Source organism: Sciurus carolinensis, chromosome 1 (assembly GCF_902686445.1).
Source record: "Sciurus carolinensis chromosome 1, mSciCar1.2, whole genome shotgun sequence".
NCBI lineage: Eukaryota > Metazoa > Chordata > Mammalia > Rodentia > Sciuridae > Sciurus > Sciurus carolinensis.
The window spans coordinates 205,036,758-205,049,686 of record NC_062213.1 but is presented as its reverse complement, the minus strand read 5'-3'; the positions used below and the strand labels follow the sequence as shown (position 1 = coordinate 205,049,686).

General features: G+C 53.6%; 1 protein-coding gene across 2 annotated transcripts in view; it reads right to left on the bottom strand.

Annotated features, from left to right (window-relative positions):
* Acot7 (acyl-CoA thioesterase 7) overlaps positions 1-5,826 on the bottom strand; it is a 76,225-nt gene extending 70,399 nt beyond the window's left edge. The window contains exon 1 of one of the 2 annotated variants that reach the window (XM_047542516.1): positions 5,566-5,826. In XM_047542516.1, the coding sequence (XP_047398472.1) occupies positions 5,566-5,753 (188 nt within the window). In that variant the 5' untranslated portion in view covers positions 5,754-5,826. Of the gene's footprint in view, positions 1-478; positions 806-5,565 lie in introns of those variants that run through there. The other variant, XM_047542520.1, reaches the window with a different exon arrangement.
* Between the last annotated feature and the right edge of the window lie 7,103 nt (positions 5,827-12,929).

The following is a 12,929-nucleotide window of genomic DNA, read 5'->3' as shown; positions in this document are numbered from 1 at the left end:
AAGTTTTGCAAAGCTTAAGAGAAATAAAACATGCAAAAGCCCTTTGTAAGCCGCTGGGTACACCACTGAGGATCAGCCTGGAGGCAAGAACGGTGCCCCTGCTCCCACAGCCTCTGGCCTCAGTCACAGCTCAACCTCTGGGCCCACCTGGGGGCAGGGGGAGCAGACACAGGCGGCGGCCAGACGCCTGGGCCAGCTGCTTGAAGAGTGCAGGTGTGGACACTGGCTCAGGGGGAGAGGTCCAGCTTCCTTCAGCCTCGGGGCTGCTGGGCCTGGAGCCCAGGGACCTCCACTGGTCCCTGGAGGAAGAGCAGGTCAGGTCTCAACTAAGGATGACAGCCTAAGACACAAAGCAGGCAACTCACCAACACCCAGTCCCGACCGTTCACTCCCAGGGATGGACTCTCCCTCTCTGTGGGGATGGGGTGGGTGGGGCACAGGACACTTCCTGGACATGAAGTATTGCCAGTCATCCTACCTTCCCATTCTGGTGATGCAAGGTCGGGACTGCAGAAAATCAATCCTGGTTCCAAAAGCCGGGACAGAAGCCCAGCATCTTTCCCCAGGCCACACACACTTCTGGCCTGTCACCAGTCTCCAGAAGGAAGCCTGCCTCCCAAGCTGCCGGAGGTAAAGGGCCCTAGCCAGCAGCTTCATTTTGCAGTGAGTAGGCTCCACGGTTTACCCAGCATCCCCTGGGCAGAGCTTAGCTCCTCGTCCACCGGCCGGCTTAGTAGTGAGCGTCCTGATCCCACAGGGCTCCCAAAGGAAATCTGGCTGGGCTCCCTCTTCCTCTACCACCGGTAGGTGGCCCAACTGGCGGATCAGCTTCCAGAGCCCAGTGATACAAGGAATTCGTGACTCGGCCTGAAGTCACACAGCCCAGGCTCTGTCATGAGCAAATGAGAGGAGGAGACAGGGAGAGGGCACCGCCCATCTGTGGGACAGGACAGGAGAGCCACCCTCCAAAGCCCCATCTTCCAGACTCCACTTGGCCTGGCCTGGCCTGGCCTCTGTCAAGCAGAAGTACAGGTTCCACCTGGGTTAAAAGCCCTCAGTGCATGGGTACCACAGGTGACAGCAGGCCTGGCATGCTGCCAAGCAGTGCAGAGGTCCTGGTCTGGCAGGGAGGCTGAGAAAGTGTGGCAGGCCCTGGAGGTGGAGGAAAGGGTGGATGGGATTCCCCTCCAACCCATCCCATGCGAGTCTGGGGTGAGGACTCAGAATCTGTTCTTTTTTTTTAACCCTTTATTGTAGAAAGCATCAAAGGCTTATAGGAGAGGGGGAGGGGGGCGAGCCGTGTCCCCATCCTGCACTCCTAAAACAACCGACTGGTCCCCCCCCGGTTTCCTCTCTGCTCCCACTCACTCTTCCATGCCAGGAATTGCACGGCAGACCCCAGACCTCAGAGCTTGGCATCTGTAAACATCTCAGCATTCCCTCTAAAAGATAACACTGAACCCAGGAGGCTCTACCACCAAACTATACCCCAAGTCCTTCCCATTTTTTATTTTTATTTTTTTATTTTATTTTTTTTGCGGTGCTGGGAATCGAACCCAGGGCCTTGTGCTTGCAAGGCAAGCACTCTACCGACTGAGCTATCTCCCCAGCCCCAATTTTTTATTTTAAAAAGGCCTGGCCTGGCCTCAAACTTGTGATCCTTCTGCTTCAGCCTGCCAAGTGGTTGGGATTACAGGCGTGCCTGCGCACACAGACAGGCTCAAGTGCACACCTGCAGTCCCGGCTACTCAGAAGGCTGAGGCAGGAAGGTCTCTTGGGCTCAGGAGTTAAGAGGCCAACCTGGGAAACACAGTGAGACCATGTCTTAAAAATACATACATATATACATACATGCACACAGCGCAAAAGAATGATCCCACCTAAAATACATAATGCAAAGTCCTTAATATCATCGACTATCAAGGAACGCTTCATACTTTCTCCATTATGTCCTAAACTTTCTGAAGTCTAATTTGTGAACCTCATTCACCATTGTTGAAAGCTGAGAAAGCCCAAATGCTCCTTGCCTGGGGAGGAGAGCAATCAGCTTCAACACCCAGGGAATGGAAGGCTACCAGGAACACAGAGAAAGAGCTACATGCACACAAGTGAGGTCACACAGTGCTCAGCATGAGTTCGCCAATATGAAATTCTAGAAAAGACAAAACTGGAGCAAGAGAAAACGGATCTGTTTGCAGGGGCCAGTGATGGGGAAGGAACTGACTGCCAAGGGGCAGACAGGGACTTTCCAGGGTAATAGAAATATTATTACAAGCAGGTGGTTATCATACAGGTGTACACATGTCCCAGTTCAGCGAACTGCCTGTTTAAAATAGCTGTGTTTTAATGCAGGCACATTAACCTCACAGTTGGTGGCAGTGGAGGTGGTGTCTGTGCAGTGCTGGGGACTGAACTCAAGGGCCCATGTGCCAGATAATCACTCTATACTGAGCTTCAGCCCCATGATTTTTTTTTTGAGACAGGGTCGTGCTAAGTTGCCCAGGCTGGCCTCCAGAGTCCTGGGATTACAGACAAAAGACTGCATCTTCACCAGGGTCCCCACTTCCTGACAGGAAGGGAGCCAGTTCTGTGCACTATTTTATGGACTGTTCCAGAATATATTAGCTGAGTGTGATCTCTGTAAATCAGATTGTTTTCACTAATTCCACTGTAAAGCCAAAGATAGAGCCCAAGAGGAAATATTCCAACCCCACAACACATTGAAAGTGACCACTCAACTACGTCCACGGGCATGTCTGAGACACCCAGGCTCCAGGGCAGGTACTCAGTGGCTCTTGGGTACTGCCTGTATATCTGCATGAGAGTAGGACAAGCAAAACAACCGCAGAGTCACGCACCTCCCCACAAACAGGCTCCGAGGTGAAGAGCTTGCTGGGCCCTTGTACCAAGCCCCCCTCCTCTGGCATGGCTGTGGGAGGGCTAACTGTCATCTCTCTGGGCTGGCTCAAAATGAGGAGGGGACAAAGCTGTGGTTCTCTCCTGTGTGAGCTCATGTTTGTAAGGACCAGAAATCATTTCTCACAATACTTACAAGACAGGCACTACTCGATTTCCAATTTATAGATAAGAACACTGATGTCCAATGAGGTTCAGAGTGTGCCTGCTAGAGGCAAAGTTGGGCACGGAACTCACCATCAGCCTCCTGAGCTAGCATCCCTCCTTTCACATAAAGAGCTTCCACTGATTTGCAAGGTGCCAGCAGCAGGCACTCAAAACTACCCACAAGGAGTCGGGAGCTCAAAGGTTAAGCAGCAAGCTTCCGGTCACTTGGCTTCCATGGGGCAGAGGCCAAATCCACCCCTCCTTCAGGCCTAGGGTGCAGAACTGCCTACAACCCCTGCCCGCACCTGCCTTTGAAGCCCCCATTCCTTCAACAGTTTCTGAGAGCACATGATCAACCCAGTTTCTAGGATGGTGGGGACTCTGGCATCCTGCCCTTCTGAGCCATGACCACCGGCAAGGCAGGCAGACTAAATTTTCCACTCCTCAGCTTCCGTCCCAGGGCTTTGTCCTCATGGTGTCCAGTGAAGTCTTGTTAAAATTCATGGCTTGAATGAGCTAGGCCAGGTGGCTCCTCTTTCAACTCAGGTACCAGCTCAGATGTCCTTAAAGGGCTCCCTACCAGGCTATACCCACTCTCCAGCATCCTGGGGTCTCGATGGGTCAAGCCAGAGTGATCGCCACCCTTTCCACAGCTCCCTTCCCTTGGCATTCATGTTCTTTGCCTGAGGCTCACCTCAGCCAGGATCCTGTTCCTATATCCCTCCACCAAGGCTGCCACTTAGGGACGATATGCATCTGTCATTCTGAGGCAGTAAGAGGCAACTTTGTAGGAGCAATGGGTAAGAAAAGGTACACACATATGCCTGTCAATTTATGCAAATGTCTAATGCTACAGAAAAACCCATCAGCTGTTAGAAGCTAGTTGAAAAAAAGTACCATTGACTGCGAGTCATCACCCTGATGAAGTAAATTAAAGCCCAGCCCTTCTCAGGTAGATTTAGATCAGTATTTTATTTGAGAGAGTAGTGGAAAGAACACTGATCTGCAATCAGAAGACCTGGGTGGGACCTGCCTCCAGAGCTCTGGAGCTGGATGACTTTATTGAGTTACTCAATTTCCTCCTCTACACAGCAGGAGGGGTGGAGATCCCTACCACCCTACCTCCCAGAGAAGCTGGGCAAACTAAGTGAGAAGAGACAGCTAAAGGCGCTCTGTAAACAATGAAGCCCAAGGTCCCCCTCGTCCCCAATCATCAGCCTGATAAGAAGACCTGATTCCAGGTCCAGCGACGTCCAAATATCAGTAATTGCTATCACCTTTGCCCCAGAGGGCTGGAGTGAGTGGGACCAGGACAGCCACATAGCCCATAACAAAGAAAATTAATCAGGGCTCCCCCAAATATCTCCCCCCTCTAGAAAAATCAAAACTAACTTGAGGTCAGAAAAGAATCTCAGCCAGGACAGAAGACCCAACTGGGAGCAAGCAGCTCCACTTACCTAGTTGCTGTATGCCCAGCTTCCAGGGAAATGGTAACATTCACAGGGAAAGTAACCTGCCCCACGTGGGCACCACTTGGGCCCAAGGTCAGTGCAATGCCCAACCTCTGCATTTGAGGCACTCACCCCCAAAATTCTCACTAGGTGGTGCATGCAGGACGCCACAGTGCCGAGACTCCTGGTTCTTACTTAGCTAACGCACAAATGCCAGTTTTCCTCTGCTTCAATTCCGCCAGGCGCAGAGTAACCTTGAAGCTGCCCTCCCCACCTCCTATGGGAAAACCAGCTCCCTCATGATCTCCAACTCCCTCTGGGGCTCAGCATTTGTCTACGCTGGACCCCGTGGGGCAAGGATGGGGAATGGAGCATTATGACAACAATCCTTGCCCCTATTGTGTAAGATGCTTCCAGGCCCATGCACCACTCATTCCTTTCCTGAGCAGTGAACTGTTGGAAATAAAGAGCATTATCTGTTCTTCCTTTCAACACCTGCTCTCCCCACAACCAAGGCAGTGCACTTGAGAAACGGTAGATCTGCAGCCCCCTCCCACAGGGGCTCGAACGGCCGAGCACCTGCATGCACCTCTGAGGGCTTAGGTTCGCTCGGCACTGCACCACGGCCGGGGAAGTTCCCGAACCCTGCAGGAGCCCGGGCTGAGGCGCCGGGCCCAGGGCGCGGCGAGACGGGCGGGGCCCCAGGGCTGCCGCCGCCCCCGCCGGTCGCCGGCCGGGTCCTGTCCCGCTTCCTCCACCCTACAGCCGGGTGACCGCGGACACCGCCCTTGGGATGCGGCCCGGAGGCCGGTGGGAGGAGCCGACGGCGCCGCCCGGTTCCGCAGCATCGCGAAGAGCATCCCCGCCTGGGAAGGGGTTCCGGGCGGCGGCGCGGGAGGCGAGGGCTGACCACCGCTCGGCCCGCACCGGGTGTGGGTGGGGGCGTCGGGGGCGAGGGCCGCTGGCCGGCGGGGCAGGGCGGCAGCGTCGGGCGGGGGCCGGGCCGGGCTGGGGGCGGCCGCGGCGGGTGGGCCGCGCGCCGCCGTCTTACCGGCAGATCTGGATGGCGGACGGCGTCTCGGCGGCGGGGCCCGACATGCCGGCGGCGGCGACGGCAGCGAGAGCGGCGGCGGGGGCGGCCGGAGGCAGCGGGAGCAGAGCGCAGGTGTCCGGCGGGCCCGGCGCTGAATGAATGAGCCCGGGCGGCGCCATGGAGGGGGAGGGCGGGGGCGGAGCCATGGGGCCGGCGAGGCGGGCCCTGCGCGCCGGGGGCGAATCGCGCGCCGCCGCCCCGCGCGGGCCCCGCCCCCGCGCTGGCCCCGCCCCGCGGGCCGCCAAGGCCGCTGGCGCCGGCGCAGGCGGCGGGTTCTGGCGGCGGCGGGGGCGGCCGGGGGGCGCCGCTTCCAGAAGGTTCGGGGGCGGTTGCGCGGCGCCGGTGCGGGGCGGGCACGCGAGCGGCAGGCGGTTCGAGCGCGCCGGCCGGTAGGCAAATCGCGGAGCCCCGCGGGCGCGGGCTCTGCCTGCCTGCGCAGCGGCCGAGCGAGTGCGGGGCGTTCCCTGCGCCTCGCGGCGATTCGCTGCCCGCGCCGGGCCGGGCTCCGGGTGAGGTCAGCGGGGAGGGCCCGAGCGCCGGCACGCGGCCGAGAGCTGCCTGCCCTGCCCCCGCGCCCCAGCGGTGCCCCCAGAAGAGCCTGAGGTCACGGAAGGCCTTTTCCTAGCTGGGATGGGCCTTTGCTGCAGCAGCACGGAGTGTCCCGCCGGGCCCCCGACCCGAGGGCGCGGCGGACCCCACGCCCGACCGGACTCCAGAAAGGCATCCTGGAGGCTTCCAGCAACAACATGGGATGCACGTGCTGCCCTGAGCAGCCCGCAGTTTGTCGAGCGACACCGAAGGAGGGAGAGGCGGTCACCCCTTTATACTAGCATAACGCCTTTACTTCCTGTGCAGCTGCCTTACTCCATGTTTTCTACGCTGAACATAGATTTGTAGTCATATTTAAGAAAACAAAGCCCACAAAACTCAAGCTCCCAAGAACGAGTTGAACAACCCATATATGCCAAACCAGGAGCTCTGGAAGAGATGTGCCTCATCCTGGTGGCTCCTGCAGTTCCAGAGCGTGAGGGCAGCCCATGGGCATGATCGGCAACTCCCAGGGACTGAGCTCCCAGCCCCAAGAGTACACTTCAGGGCTGGAAATGTAGCTCAGTAGTAGAAGCCTTGCCTGGCATGCCGGAAACACATCTGTTCCAGGGTGAGTTAAGGTGACTCAAACATCAAGGGCCATCAACCTGTTTAAATACCACTTCCCATTAAGAGTCCTGAGTCAGAAGGCACTTTCCTTATCTGACATCTGGGAGTAATAACATGCGCCTCCCTGACCTTCATGAGCATTAAATGTGATTCGTGCACTGCACATACCAGGCGAAACTAGGACCTTCCTCCTCTTGGGTCTCTTCCCTTCTCTAACTTCTCTTAACTCCACCGCCCTTCCCAGGCAATAAATGCAAAGTAGCAAGGATGTACTGAAGCCCTACCCTGTTAATGTAGGTGTGCAGGCCAGGAGAGAATGCCTCAGAGAGTTAAACGCTTTATTGAGAGACAAAAGCCTGACTTGGCCACACACTGGACTAGAGCAATTCCTAGATCAGAGCAATGGGTTGCGTGGTTCAGGATTAAAGAGCCTGGCCCTCATCAGAGGGCAAAAGAGATCTCAAACAACCCCTGTGCATTTAGGGAAGGGTGCTACTATCCTTTGGCCCATGACAGTACCTTCTGCCCTATTCATTTTACAGATAGCAGGTAGTCAAGGGTTCCATCCTCAGCACCACATAAAAATAAACAAAGGCATTCTGTCCATCTATAACTACAAAAAAGAAGTTTTGTTTTGTTTTGTTTTGTTTTGTTTTGTTTTGTTTTTAAATCAGTTCAGCCCCAGGAATTGATTCCACAGAGAGAAAACAGTGCCCTGGGACAATTATTTCTGAGATTGCCCTGCCTTCAAGGATATCATGGTAGGGGGGTCCCTCAGCTAAAACTCTGTGAATCATTTTAGCTACAGTACTAATGGGTTTACCCTGATTTCTCTTCCCACAGTCTCTCACCTGCACCTTCGGATTGTTTTCTGCTCTCTCCCTAAGCTACTGGGTCATGTCTGTCCCTCACTTTGAGCAACACTTCTCAAAAAAGCTGCTTGTGCCCACACCTGTCCTCCCTTCCTCCCAGGCCCCTCTGATCCCGTGCCATCTTGATTTCTGTCTCTACTGCTCCACTTAACAAGGTCTCTAATTCCTTCCCAGCTGCTAAACCCAGTAATCCCTTGTTAGAGAGAAGTCACCTCCTTGATTGGCAGCCTTCGGCCACATTGCCCCCTCTGCTGGAAGCACTTCTCCCTTGCTCCCAGGACCCCCTCACTCACTTTTCCTCCCTCTTGCTGACCGTGCTGCTCAGTCTGCTCTGCATGGCTGCCTCTTTCCCCTGCCCTCTTCTCTCAGGACTTTGGAAAGGCCCAGCAGTGCCTGGACTCCCCAGGTCCCACCCTGTCTCGTGATTTAATTCCCATCTACACAATAATTAGCCAGCCCAGCCTGGGCCTGAGCTCAGATGCACATACTCTGCCTGCACCGGTTCCCATTCCGGCCTTGTAATAGCCACCTCCTGCTCGTCAGGTCCTGACCTGCCCCAGAGTTGGCTCCCCTCTGGTCTTCCCCCAGCTCCGAGCCTCGCAGTTCCTTCTTTCCACTTGCTGAGGCCAAGAGCCCAGGAGTCCTCCCAGACTCCCTTCTTGCCTGTCCCTCGTGCAAACCATCAGTAAATCCTGCAAGCTCTACGTTCAAAATACATCTAGAACTGATGGCTTCTCACTGTGGGGTTCAAGATTGTCCCTGCCCACTTCACCTACTGCTCAGCCACTCTGGCCTCCCTTGAGTATGCCAGGCATGCCTCAGGACCTTTGCTCCTGCCCCTCTAGGCTCCCAGAAGAGTGTCTAGCACATGGTGCTCAATAAAAGTGTTATGAACAGCCTAATCAAGAAAGAGAGAGTGCTCCTATAGTCCCAGCTATTCAGGAGGCTGACCCAGGAGGATCTCGAGCCCATGAGTTTAGGACCAGCCTGGGCAACACAGCAAGATCTCATCTCAAAAAAGTTATATAAATAAAACTAAATTTAAATTTAGAAAACACTTTGAATGTATTGTTTAAATAATTTTTTTCTAATTTTTTATGAAAGGATACTTATAAAATTGTTGATAATGGTAAACTTTGGGGAAAAGGTTTTTACTTTCACTTTGTATATTTTTGTACCATTATCATCTGGTCATTTATTTTTTTTTCATGTCAGTATGGAGTATAGAATATGAAGCAATGGGAACTCGTGCACAGATGGTGGGAATAAAAGTCGCTATATCCACAATGGAGTTTTATTCAGTCATGAAAAATGAAGTTATGGCATTTGCAGGAAAATTGATGGACCTAGGACAATCACGTTAAGCGAAATGAGTCAAACTCAGGTTAGGGGTTGTATGTTTTCTCCCATATGTGAAGCTGGAGAGGAAAAAGAAAAAGAGAGGTGGGGTGGATCTCCTAAAAATCAAAGGGAGAGCAGTAAAGAAAAGGGACCAAGGGATGAGAGGGAGGGAGGGGGAAAGTGCTGGGGAGGGATATTGGCCAAGTTATATTGTTATATGGTCTGCATGTACAGATATGGAACAAGTCCCATCAATTCATACAACTATAAAGCACCAATAAAAATGCGGGAAAGAAAGAGGCTGAGCACAGTGGCACACACCTATAATCCCAGGGGCTCGGGAGGCTGAGGCAGGAGGATTTCGAGTTCAAAGCCAGCCTCAGCAAAAGTGAGGAGCTAAGCCACTCAGTGAGCCCCTGTCTCTAAATAAAATACAAAATATGGCTGGGGATGTGGCTCGGTGGTCAAGTGCCCCTGAGTTCATTCCCTGGTACCAAAAAAAAAAAAAAATCAAGGAGATAAAATGCATAAGTTTATAATTCAGCCTGTAAGTTGGGCAGTGCTTAAAAGTACGTACTTTCGTCTTGAACATAATAAAATATCATGAGCAGATTTAAAATGCCAGCATATCCTCTTTGCAAAACAGTTGAAAAGAATTACTAAAGTGAATAATGGTCACTCCATTTGATCTGCAATTCCACAATTAGGTATGTGTAGGATATATTGAGTATGGATGCACCCAGATATGCTTTCAAAAGGGTTTCACAAAATACTGTAATAAGCTGGGCACTGTGGCACTGGCCTATAATCCCAGTGACTCAGGAGGCTGGAACAGGAGGATCGCAAGTTCAAAACCAGCCTCAGCAATTTAGCAAGGCCCTAAGGAACTCAGCGAGACCATGTCTCTAAATTTAAAAATATAAAAAAGGACTGGAGATGCAGCTCAGTGGTTAAGCTCCCCTGGGTACAATCCCAAGCACCCAAAAAAGAGAGAAAAGGCCTAATGAACCTGGGGCATGTGCCCCAAGAACAGTCAGCCTGGAGTTGTGCACTGTCAGGGTGACCCAGGCCCAGGTATGGGGTGAGGCAGAAGGTAGGGGACAGGAGGGCTCCAGGTGCTGAGGGCTCCCCGGTACAGAGCCCATCTCAGGGCTTGCTGCTGCTCTGTCGTGGAGAGCAGGGCCTCTGAGCCCAGAGAGGGACATCCAGCCACCTACATCAGCATCCCTTCAAGGTCATCCGTTGGGCAGCCTCGGGCAGCCTCAGCCAGCCTGTGGGGTCAGGAGTCCTTCTGGACTGAGGTGTGCTAACCAGAGAGAGGGATGGCCCAGTGCAGGACTAGAGCCCCACACGGGGCAGTGTGGCCCCAGGTTAGCACTCAATTGTCTGTACCTTGGTTCCCTTGCTGGGAGAAATGGGGAGCCCCTAGCACCTGTCCATGGCTGGGCTTAAGGAGTAAGTAGGCTGATGTTCTAGAGTGCTCGGAGGGTGGGCCGTGTGGTATGTGAATTAGAGCTCACGAAAATCTTGCCAAAAAATTATATTGTACAAAAGAATAAACAAATGAGCACATTTGGAACAGGGCCCAGCACAGAGAAAAGACTTTGTGATCCCAGGAGTGAGTCCTGGCTGCCTTGGGGTCTGGAGGCTGCAGGGAAGGGTTGATCAAGGAATTCAGATGGCCTCAACCCTGGAAGACGGAGGAGTTCAAGCCCAGAGTCACCGGAGAGAAGGACACTGCAGGGTTCCACAGGGCCTGCCCTGTGCCCCCAAAGGCCAGGCAGAGGATGCAGCCAGCAGAAGGGGCCGGCCCCTCCGTTCACATAGCTCCTCCGTTTCTTCCAATGCTAGTCTTTAACACTGCGCTCTTCCACTCCAGAGTTGGTGGATGCTGGCGATGAACTCAATGCACCAAACCCTGAGTCAGTTGCCTGCCAGAAACCTGTGTGAATGCGGCAGGGTAGCCCTCCATTCCCAAAGGGATGAAGGACATCTCAGGGCCCAACACAAGCACTGCTTGGAGAAGGGACCCTGACCTCCTGTTACCCGGCTGGTTCCGACCTTGACGTTCAGAGTCACGTGCTCTGCCCCCAGCAGGAACCACCTCAGAGAAATCTAAAACTAATAAAAGATCCACTTGAAAGCAGGACCTGTAATCCAAGAGGAAAGGCCAAGGATAACCGGGTCATTACGTGGGGGAGGAAAACACCAGGAGTGGAGGGCAGGGGTAGAGGCTCTTCCATTCTCCGGAAGAGGCGTTTAGAAAGCACGGCTTGACTTTGAGCAGGTCAGACTCTAAGTCTGGAAGTACAGCCACGCCCTGGCACCTGCAGGGTAATGGGGTGGTGGGAGGAGAGCTTCAGGGCGCCCCTTGCCCTGGACACTGGGCTTCTCTCCTGTGAGCTGCCGGGCGCTGGGCCGAGACTGTGGCCCTGTGGCGCCACCTAGGGGCGAAGTAAGTGTCCACCCGCTCCACCTTCGGGGCTCGGGCTTGTTCCCGAGCGGGATGGTTCCCGCCTTGCTGGTTTGCGCGGGGGCGGAGCTGGTGGTCGACCCAGGGCCTGGCGCAGCCGGGCTCTAGCCGCGCTCCTGCCCGCCTCGCTGGCATTCCAGCCGGAACTCCGCGATCACGACAAAAACCACAGAGACCACATCCGATGACAGACCGCGGGTGCGGCTGTTTCTCAAGGACCGGAGGACCCGGCTCCGCGCAGCTCCTCGTTAAGGCTTCACTGAGTCCGGCCCAGGTGCTGAGAGCTTGGTATGCCGAGCAAGCGCTTCCCACGCAGGGACGGGAGCCTGAGTCACCGGTCCTGCAGCCCAGGGAGCCCTGGGAAGGAAGGTCTTCTTTCTAGCCAGACTCCTGCGCGATTGGGGTGAGACCTCAGGTGTCCATTCCACGGTCAGGCTCGCTCAGCTACCCTCTCTCTCAGCAGTAGGGTAGCACAAACCCACCTCCAAGCTGTGTGTCCTTAGGTAAGTGCCTTGACTGCTCTGGGCTTCAGTTTCCTCGTATGCAAAATGAGGATCAGTATAGTAACTACTTCACAGAAGTATTTTTGTTTTGTTTTGTTTTGTTTGCAGTCTAGTCTAGTTTGCAGATTGCTCTATCACTGAGTTACATCCCCAGCTTTTTATTGTTATTATTACTATTATTATTTTTGTAAAAGGGTCTCACTAAGTTGCTGAGGCTGGCCTCAAGTTTGCAGTCCTCCTGCCTCAGCCTCCCAAATAACTAGGCTTACAGGTGCTCCTCACAGGGTTTTCATGGGGATTAAATGAGTCAACACTTTAGCCGGGCACAGTGGTGCACGGTTCAGGAGGCAGGGGGATGGCGAGTTCAAAACCAGCCTCAGCAAAAGCAAGGTGCTAAGCAACTCAGTGAGACCCTGTCTCTAAATAAAATACAAAATAAGACTGGGGATGTGGCTCAGTGGTTGAGTGCCCCTGAGTTCAATCCCCAGTGCCCCCCCAAAAAAATTTTTTTTAATTTAAGTCACTGAAGGGAGGGCCTGGTGCATATGAAATTTAACAAATGGCAGCTGACCTTGTGACTACTGAATGGCTAACATTCCTGTGCACCCAGCACATACTGCTGAGCATCTTTTAGACCAGGTCCTGTGCTAGGCACTAGCAACTTAACTACTACACACAGTATTTGTAGTAAAGCAAACAAGCAAAAAAACTGCAAATCATGATTCAATCAGTTACCAGAAAATGAATGCATCCATTCAAATGACTGCCTGATGCTGGGCTCCGTGCTCATGCCTGTAATCCTACTTGCTCTTCAGGCTGAGGCAGGAGGATTGTGAGTTCAAAGTCAGCCTCAGGAACTTAGCAAGGCCCTAAGCAACTTAGCAAGACATTGTCTCAAAATAAAATATAAAAAAGGGCTAGGGATATGGCTAAGTGTTAAGCACCCCTGGGTCCAATCCCCAGTACCAAAAAGTA